This window comes from Pagrus major, chromosome 2, assembly GCF_040436345.1.
Source record: "Pagrus major chromosome 2, Pma_NU_1.0".
Lineage (NCBI taxonomy): Eukaryota > Metazoa > Chordata > Actinopteri > Spariformes > Sparidae > Pagrus > Pagrus major.
The window spans coordinates 30829019-30839499 of record NC_133216.1 but is presented as its reverse complement, the minus strand read 5'-3'; the positions used below and the strand labels follow the sequence as shown (position 1 = coordinate 30839499).

The following is a 10481-nucleotide window of genomic DNA, read 5'->3' as shown; positions in this document are numbered from 1 at the left end:
GCTGCAGCTCCTGGTACTGTTGGAAAACTCCTGGTCAGAAACTTTTATAATCCCCTCCACACATCACATCATACACAAACAACCAATCATCACACATCAGGAGGACGTCTTGAAAAAACATATAACATTTCCTCTCACATTCCCAAAACAGTCTGTACAAACATTAACAATGAACAATTGAGCAACTGTAACACATCCTGACTGGAAACATTACAGATTGGCATGGCATTAGCACAGACGAGACAGGCGGAGTCTGCTGCAGGTGACTGGAACTGCCCAGAACATCATCGGCATCTACAGAGCATCAGTGACATCTGAGAGATGAGGTGTCTGTGTAGACCCCAGTTCATTTTGATCCAATTTCATTGTCATTAACTCAATGAGCAGACACATATGTGAATAATAGGAATGCTGTGGCTCACCAAAACGGTGCACGGGGACATACATGCCATAAAATAAACACAGACAAGAACAACAACAGATCTACAAACTTGTATTACTTGTGGTATATGTTGGAATTTTGTAAAACTGCTGTCAAATAGCAATAAACAAGCAGCAGTGCAAAAAGAGAGTCAGTAGTAGAGTTCTTCGGTTAGCCAGGTTCAGATTGGCGACAGCCTTGGGGGAAGAAGCTGCTTCTCAGACTGGTAGTACAGGCTCTGAGGTTCCCGGTTGGGGTCGCAACATTGCTCTCAATTGAGCAAAGGCAGAAAGTGGAGATTTTACCCTCAGGTGTTGTTGGGCCTTCTTCACAATGAAGCAGATATTTGACGTCCAAGAGAGGTCCTTGTGATTCACAGACACCTCATTTTCTCAGATCTAATCTACTGATACATTCTCACATCAATATCATAATTGAAAGTTATTTGATAATGAATTCTGCTGCCTGTTTTATAAAGTCTGACAGTGTCGAAGTGTTGACTTCATTTTTTTTTGCTTACATGCTGCAAGTTAAGCAACAAACAACAGATTTTACCGTCCTCAGCCTACTCAGGTGTTGTTGGGCCTTCTTCACAATGAAGCAGGTATTTGACATCCAAGAAAGGTCCTTGTTGATGTGGACTCCACAACTTTACTGTTACAGTACTGAGCAGAACCACTGCAGCTAGCAGTCACAACACGCGCTGCGATGTAACTCCTGTGGTTACACACCGTGAAAGTATGTCCACTAAAAGAACTGGTATTTTGGTACTTTATTATTGACTTTGAGTGGTAAATTATCATGCAGTCATGTGAGTCAGCTCATATCCAGTTATCCAGATATTCTCTCTCTCTCTCTCTGTCTGTGTGTGTGAGTGTGTGTGTGTATGCGCGTGTGTGTGTGTGTTGGTGGGTGGGTGACGAAACAAACTTCTAACATGTGTTTGTTTTAACTACAAACACTTTGATATCCCTTTAACAGTGTCACAAAAGGAGCCATTCCAGGCATATATTTATTAAATTATTTGCAAATATTGCCTGTAATGAATTTCGCCCCTCTAACATCCTCTGCATGTCCCTGACTGACAATAGACTTAATAAAAAATTTTGAATTTTGAATTTTTTGTCTAACACACACTATAAAACTTGTTTTTCATGTTTATAGCTAGCACTCAGTTTCCATCCAAATGGAGAGCAGATTTTAACAGAATTTTGAGAAAACTGCTGGTGGTGCAGCTTCTCAGAAGGAGAGGGCACAACAAGATGGTGCAGTTAAATGACAGAATGGAAATATGGCATTTAGGAACAGCCGTTACAGCCTCCTCATCGCTCCACATCTGATGTGTTTGTGGGTCTATTTTTTGTGTCTTCATTGGAGCCGAGGCTTCAGTGAATATTTAAATCACATGCGTCACGTACAACATGATTTGTTCTTTTAAGTCTGTTTCCACTGCACTTTCTTTTCTCCACCCATTTAGTGACTTTTCTACCTGTAGTGTAAAAACTTTTTCTGAAATATCAACATTTTTTTCTTTGAATGTTCTGTTCCACTCAGATTTGTTTTATGCTTGAAAATGTGCATAAAAAGGGGAGAAGTGAGACAGCTGCTCTCTGTCATAACCTTCACTGTTTTATATGCAGCCAAATTCACAATTTAGATGTTTTCATTTACATGTTTTTTTCTGTGTCTATGGTCAGACAACAGATCAATATGAAATTTGATGGTGGTTCATAAATACTGTGATGACTGATGATCGTGATCAATGATGGAGTACAGATGTGCTGTGAGATTGGCTATACTGACATTTTACATGAGCGATGACAGGAAAAGGTTCGAAGCACCAAAGGTTAGATGCATTAATGTTGTCATTATCAAGTGCAGGCATAAACCATCTTAATGAGCTGAGTTTTAAAAACATGAAAAATGTTGTAACCTCCGAGGATGTGCCAACTCTCCCCAATGACTGGGAAAGCACCAACTGTTAAATAAACAAAGACCCATGAGTTAAATAATCTTGTACAACTTTCTTGAGAGCATACTTATATGCCATTGGTTTTTCTCCCCAGCCAGGATGTGTCTTCTTCTACTTACTTCCTTGTGTGATATAAACAGTGGAGGTTCAATATAAAAGCTGCTGCATGAAAGCGTTGATATGTGCCACATCTGATTTCTGTTGCTCTGCAGATCAAAAAGACTACAATGGTGATTGAGTCAGGTATGGCAAGTATTACTGCTTGAAATGTTTTTCAGTGCATTATCAGATAGGTATACCTGTATTCCCAATCCTGTTTTTATTTTCCTCAGTTTTCTACAGAAAACCTTTCATGTCTACATGTTCTCATTGTACTCAAATCTCTAAAACTGCTGCACTATGACAGCACTGAGCTTACAGGCTAGACACACTGGATATGTGTGCAGTGCTGCTGCGTGTCGTTACCTCTCACTTTTCATTTCAGCGTCCATGTTTACAGGTTAGACAGTTCACACTCGATGCATGAGACGCACTTCTCACACCCGTGTCAAGCATGACTGCTAGAGAGTCAGATCAAAAATCGACCTGAAAATGACCTGTAGACAGTCATATGGACATCATGCCAGCATTTCACTACAGTTTTAATGTCTGTATGTGTAGAATATGTCAGAGACCTGAAGAGGATACACACAACAGGTGAGGGGCAGAATCGGATGTTACTACGAGTGTTTATTCCTCCAGACGGTCTGGCTCTGCACTTGACTCTAGCAGCTGCAGCAGCTACTCCCAGCTGCTCCACCCGGCCCTCCCCCACATCAGCAAGAAAATGTCTTTTGCTTTGTTTTGATGGAGAGACCCCTAGTGGCATAACTTACATATTGTGTGTTTAACAGTGAAGTAATTATAGCCATATAATTATTCATATTCATATCATTTTCAGGGACAGTTATGTTAACATAAACTTAAAGATGATTTAAAGGTATTTTGGCCCCATAGTGGCAGCAGAACCGGCTGTAGACACATTAATATATTTTCACTTCATAGAGCTGATATAGCTAACATGTTAGCAGACAGTTATAACTGTGTTTCTGACAACCTGATGAATGACAGTACGATAGTCACTCTCCTGTTTGCTCTGTGTTGGCACTGTGTAAGAACGCTAGGTATTTGAGTTTTCTAAAATTTCCACAGAAGATCCGTCCTCTTTGAGCAGCTCATATTGCTGTTGGATGTAACATCATACATGAAGACACCCTGTACTGTGACGTGCAAAGAACAGAGGACATATTGAACAAGTGACATGATAGCAGCGATGCATTTTCATTAGAGGAAGTACTTTTGATTTTGGGACACTTGGTTCTTTTATAACCCCTGTGTGTGTTTAATATGGTGGAACTGAGGGCTGAACACACTGCAACTTAACAAAACACATTCAAATAGACAAAACACAAACAACTCAGGAAAGCATCTTCACCAGTGTGCACTATTTACAGAACAACCTACAGTGTTTGCCACGGTATTGTTGGCAATGTATGTTGTATGTTTTTGTCTATTTACATTCCTAAGTTTCAATTTTATTTTTTATATTGTGAAAAAACACTTGGTTAAGGTAAGGAAAACATCATGTGCTAGCTTAAAATACCTGTTTATACCACCTCAAATACAGCTGGAAGTTATCCCGAGGTCTCCTTTAAAATATCTGGTGGTTTCACACTTACAGATGTTGAAATGCAGCCTTGAACTGTGGTCACTGGTTATATGCGTGATGTGAACTCCATATGGTACATTTGGTTGGAATGTCAATATGTCATGCAGCCTATGACACGTACATATTTGAATGTATCCGTCTGCAGAAACGTCAACAGCAAACTGATTGTAGCAGAAAATAGACTGAAAAATCCAAACTTTACTAAACTTCAGCGGTAAAGGAGTTTTTCCGTTCTTCATTGACTCATTGTTTGACAGAAGACATGATAAGGAAGATTAAAGTGTAAATCCACAGACAATGAATGCACAAATAACTTTAAGTGTATATTTTAATGACCACGCTCCCAAACTGAGGATTTCCAGCAGAAGGTGAAATCCCATAAAAATAATCATAAGAAAGAAACAAAATATCTACTGTTTCCATCTCAGTTATACAACAATATGATTCATTTCCATGTGTATACTTGGCTTCGTAACATGAAAGGCCGTGTGCTCAGCTATGAATTCTTACAGTAGAATGATACACTTGAATCTGACTCTTCTTCAGGTCCCATTTTGATGTTGTGTGGCTGCTGATTCTTCAGTATTTGTTGTAGTTCAGGATGATTTGCTCATATTTGTTGGGAATGTAACATCCAATACCTGCAAACCAGATCCACACAAATTCATTTACAGGCAGAATAAGAATGAGGGGGAGAGTTTTTGACTGTGTATTAAATGACAGTAGACAGACAGACAGACCTCTTCTTGGTTGACTCACCAACATCAGGCCTGATGATTTGTCCGTCAGTTTTCTTTACCAGGAGCTCCCAGTAGGTACGTTTCTCTTGACTTCCATGCAAACCGTTGACACTCTGCAGGAACGGGCCGTAGTTTGGATCCTCTGTGTAGGTGAACCTGCAGGACAACAGGAAATGATTGATGAAGGCCTTAGATATGATAGTAGTGTATAGTGTTATTCATCCTTTATACAAAGACATTATAAAATGCTTTATGAAGCATTAAAACACAGCAGGCACTAAAAAGTAAAAGAATGAAAGTGAATAGAAAGAAAAACCGAATGGAGAAAAAACAGAATAAGACTAAAACCAGAAAACGCCACCTGATGATCGAGGCATTCATCAGTGAGGCTACATCCATTCATTTTCAAATGCATACGTTTTGCTACGTTTACACCTGGCTTCCACACTACTCAGAGCCTGAAAACAGAGACTTTTGGAAAAGCTGCTGGCCCCAATACTTTGCCTTTTTCTGGTAAAAAAACAAAGACATGATTTGACTGGTAGCAGTCAATTGAACATAGTTAACAAATTACAGACGTTGTTGTCTACTAGCAGCTGTTGCACTGTTAAATTCTGCATTTTGTAATGCTGCTACTGCCTACAGTTACACTTGCTACAGTTCCTGCAGAGTTCAGCCCAAATGGGGCGCTGTCGTTCGGACAGGAAGAAGCAGGGCCTGGTGCCGTTATTTTGTCAGCAAAGTTCCAGTTCCAGAGGAATGATAAGAAAACTTTTTGATCCCCAGATCAGCCTCAGCAGAAGACTACTGTACATCCACATGTGGAAGGAGAAATAAAAAAAGAGTATGGCCACAGAGGCAGCATGCTGTTTGTATCACCTGAATGAGTGACAAGGGAAAACTCTGGAAAACAGCTATTGTTTTTGGACTATAGACTCATCTTGGATTAATTTGAATGCACCAGTGCAATCAAAGGTTTGCTATATGGTGGCTTTGGTTAGCTTGTGTTTGTGTGGCCAACCCTATTTTGCATGTTATTCAGGATTAGCTAAAATGACTTGTCTATGTCTTTCTGTTAGCATAGCAGTGCAGCCAGATACAAAGATATTGTAAAGCGGGGCCGTATAAAAAATACATACAATTCAAAGGCAGTTTAGAGTAAAAGTAAAAGTAATCTGTAAGCGTAAATTGTCAAATGAGACCCTAAAGTTGTTGCTGTCTAGCAGCTAAAGGTGTGAATGGTTTTTGACTGATCCCAGAAAACACACAGTTACTGTAGTGTCGCTGTGAACAGACTAAAGTTTGGATTAGTTAGGCAAAAATCCAACCTGACTACATTCTGACTCGTTGTTGTGTTGCTCAACTGGAGGAAGTATGGTTAAGCAAGGTGAGTCATGAGTCAATTCACATCAACAGTTATCTGATGACACTCTCCAATTTGAGAGACGCCCAAATACGCTAAAAAAATGACTTTGAAACACAAAATGAGAGAACAAGAAATAAAAGTGTTTCTGCGAATAGTCTGTAGGTGTATAATTCCAATTGGTGAAAAAATGGAGCAGAAGGTGTTCATCTAAATTAAAAAATGCATGTTATTACTTCATACTAGTGTTTCAGCTTAAAGAAACAGTTGATGTGATGAACTTACGTGAAGTCTTTGGTTGAGTCCTGCAGTCTCTTCATTCCACCCAACAAGATCCCTCTGAAGACTACGGAAGTGTTGTAGTTCTTGCATGGGGTGGGTGTCACAGAGTTTGTCACAAGGACAGTAAAGGGAGTTGTATCAGAACCTAAAAAAAGGAGGTCAAAGTAAGTAGAGAAGATAAAATAGGGAGTAGAAAAACAGTGTACACTGTCACAGACTGGTGACCTGTCCTCTGTGGACCCCAGTTTTGTCCACTGGGTTTGGCTTCAGTCTTGTGCGACCCTTCAAAAAGAAAACAGGAAAAGAAAACCATTTGAACTGTTTCACTGAACAGGATTTTTAATATTGAGTAATACTGAAAGAAACTGCGCTGAAGCTTACTTGCAGCTGGAATCAGAGAAACCAGTAGCAGGGCTGCAGAGAGCAGAGCAGGCGTCTTCATCCTGACGTCTGGGAACCAAACTCTGAACCTGAAATGTTACTTACACAGACATGAACACAAACATACCTCAAGAACCTTAAACGATCTCTACCAAGCCTGTATAAATGTGGAATGTATTTACGCAAGATTTTTGGATAAAATCTCTTGACATCCTGACAACAATCAATAAATCAGATGTTCTCAGAGTATGTGTGGCTGTTGCAGGCCTCTAATAACACCATCAAACTGTCTCATCCGGCCTGTGTGAAAAGACTGGACAGGCTACCTGCCTGCCTACATACTCTGCCCATGAACTCATTGCACATGGTTTGCTGGCCTGACAGCAGTGAGTACTAACAACAGCCATGTTCCTTGTTTACAGTCATTTTGATAATAATAGCTGTTTCTTACACATGAATGAGACCTGAGGTACATGGATACGGTTAGCGATGACAGCAATGTGCCAGGCTCACAGCACACAGCTAGCTAAAGAACGGGTGAGCAGCAGGGACGGACTTTCATTCAGCCGCTGAATTCAACAGCTCCTGAGTCAAGCTAACTCAGTTAACACAAAGCACACACCTACAGCAGTTACTGTCACGTTGGGTAGCCTTTACTGACTGAGGTACGTTTGTGACGGTTATTTTGCTTGTGTTGTTTATTTATGTATGTATTAGACTTAAAAAGCTAAGAGTGCTGGTTGAACATAATGAAGACCTGAGGGGAGGAGGTGGGATCATCTCAGTGAGAGACTTTCAAAATAAAGTTTGCTCTTGCTGGTTTCAACAATCTTTCCATTCCCAACTTTAATACAAGATTCTAGGCTGACAAAAATCATCCATCTGCTGCCTGTCTATGTCTCCTTTCACTCCACTTGCATCTCTGCTTCCATTATTAACAGCAAATGCCTGCAGTGTGCCTGCTGAGAAGAAGTATTATTTAAGGGGATGTACAGCAACCGATTAGATACGCTGTCTTATGGACCTGATTGAACGTCAAACATCTTTTATGTCTTCATGGAACATCAAAAACACTGTAAAAATCTTGTCATTGGAATGAACAGGGATCAATTCAAAGAGACAGCTTTGATTTTTTTAACATAACATGGCAGGACCCACTAATGTATGCACAGCAGCTCAGGCCACACAGAGATCTGTGAACCAGCTGGGTAGCTCAAACCACCTCATGCCAAACACACCAAAATATATCTTTAAGATGTACCAAAAAGTAAGTTAGCAAGTTTCATTTAAATAGAAAACATACATCACAAAAACTTTTCTAACCTCCTTCAGCTTTCCCTTCTCACCTCTGACAGACGTATCAGTTGGAGCCGTTGATTGATTTCAACAGAAGGTCCTTCCTCTTTGAGTGTTGGGTGATTACTTACTTTACTTATATATCTCTCCTCCACACAATCACACCATACCAAAACTGAAGGTAATCACATGCTTAAACACAATCATACATTAGGAAACACATTGAGCAACTAAGCATGTTCATTAACAGTAATACATTCCACTAAGAGGAAGTGACTCTTTCCTTATGAGAGAGCCTGAGAAACCACCTACAGTGTTGGAGGAAGTAACACCACAATGAACAAACACACAAGTACAAATCCTTTAATTTTTCATCATGTCACTTCTTCACTTCTCCAAAATGGAGTTTACCACAACAAAATCCACATGGTCAATTTGACTGAGGTCAAGTGACTGTCAAACATTTCACCTTTCAGACGACACACTTATCCAACAAGCTGGTTACATTTTATAAAAACCATCATGAATAAAATGTAAATTTATAGTAAATTAAACATGAGTTGACTGTTTGACAAACAATGAAAGGCTTTATAAAACATTTATTTAAAAAACAGTTAACTAAAGTTCAACTGATGTTCAGACTTTGTAATTGGTTAATAAATACTGTGTAGTTCATCTATAAACACTATTTGGATGTTGTTATATAAGTTCAACTGATGTCTATAAACTTTTACAATTGCTAAATAAATGGTTTGAAAATCATTTTGTCGTTTTGTTAGGAGTTAAGTAAGTGTTCATCAATGTTTAATGAACTATATATTCCATTTATTAATGGCATTATTATAAAGTTTACCAACAAGCTAAAGTAGGTCTGATTTAAAACAAGTACGTATTAGTATGTGTTTTAAAACTCTCTCTTCAGTAAAGCATGCATCTCTGTTTACACTGTCTGTGCATTTCAAAACAAAACCTCATCAAACTCAAATGAGTTTTTTTTTTTTTTATGCAATATCAAACCAGTTGCAGTTGACTTGATTGCTTCCAGTGCAGCTAATATTACACAAGATATATTTTAAAATGTATTCAGTTCAAACCAACAAAAACAGTTGGGATATTCTGACAGTGCTCAGAGATCCACAGGATCAGGATTGTAACATCCAAATCCATCTATGAAAGTGCCTTCTACGTTTTTGGGTAATCCTGCCTTTTTCAGCATTGTTTGGTGTTTCAAAGAACTGAGTTTCCTAGACTGGTTACTAGAAATGTGAGGATAAAATACAATTAACATCTTCATGTTATCAGAATGTGCACCCCTTCATTAATCGGGAGACTTTAAGGGACCCTCACAAAAAACTACAGATAAAAGAAAAAAAAAGTATTTCAATCTTCTTCTCGATTTTCAGAGATTAGAAAAAGCAGAACCAAGCACAACAAGAACGAGAAAAGGAAGTGTAGAAAGGAGAAATAAAGGAAAGAGTTAAAAGAAAGAAGGGGAGAAGAAAGAGGGACAAAAGGGGAAAATGAATGAGGGATGAAAGAAGGAAAATAAAAATAAAATAAAGACGAAAAAGAAGAAGAAGATCCTAATAACTTAGCAGCAGCTGAAGAGGCAGGAGGTCACAGGTGTGCAAAAGTGAAGCACACCGAGGACACCTGGTGGTCAGATGAGGAATGACTGAGTCAGGAACATCATAAGCACAGGAGGAAGAAAAGGGAACAACTGTGACCATGACAGGATGAGCAGGTGTCCTTAAAGACAGGATTTAAACATTGACAAGAGACACTAACAGTCTAGTCATTTATTTAAAACCCACCAGTGCTTCCATAATCATGCACAGGCACACACATGTTTTCAGTTATTTCTTATCAGACCTCTGCTCAGGATTATGGTAGGTGGAGCTATACTTAAAATTATGTGATGTCACCAGATTCCATTTATTAATAAGAATGATAAAAGTGTAATTTTGTCAGCCCTGCAGGTGCAACACAGCTTACAGAAAGGTCAGGAGACGGCAGTGAGGCACAGTCTGTACACATCCAAGTCTCAGAAGATTGAAGCCTGACCAGCCAAAAGAATTAACTGCATAGTGTGCAGGAGCTTTTAAATACAAAGAAAAAACTTGTTTAAAAGTCTTATTAGAAGGCAAAGAACCACATCATTTAGATAAAAGTTGTAATGTAATGAAAGAGGTACAATATTATATGAATAAGTGTTCACAATGATTACCAACCTGATGAGATTCATTAACTCTGCTCATCACATTTAGTTACAGTACATCTCTGGATGTGTGTCTTATACTCAACAAATGGATATGTTC

General features: G+C 39.0%; 1 protein-coding gene across 2 annotated transcripts; it reads right to left on the bottom strand.

Moving 5' to 3' along the window:
• Window positions 1-4411: 4411 nt before the first annotated feature.
• Window positions 4412-8290, bottom strand: LOC141016322 (transcobalamin-1-like). Of its 2 annotated transcripts, none has more exons than XM_073490627.1 (6): window positions 8214-8290; window positions 6868-6967; window positions 6712-6768; window positions 6490-6631; window positions 4861-4997; window positions 4412-4742 (listed from the first exon to the last, which is right to left on the bottom strand). In XM_073490627.1, exons 2-6 carry the CDS (start codon window positions 6926-6928, stop codon window positions 4681-4683), a joined length of 459 nt encoding a protein of 152 aa, XP_073346728.1. In that variant the 5' UTR covers window positions 6929-6967; window positions 8214-8290; the 3' UTR covers window positions 4412-4680. The 2 variants fall into 2 exon arrangements, with proteins under 2 accessions (XP_073346728.1, XP_073346720.1); XM_073490619.1 differs by having other exon boundaries at window positions 8191-8277.
• Window positions 8291-10481: the final 2191 nt, after the last annotated feature.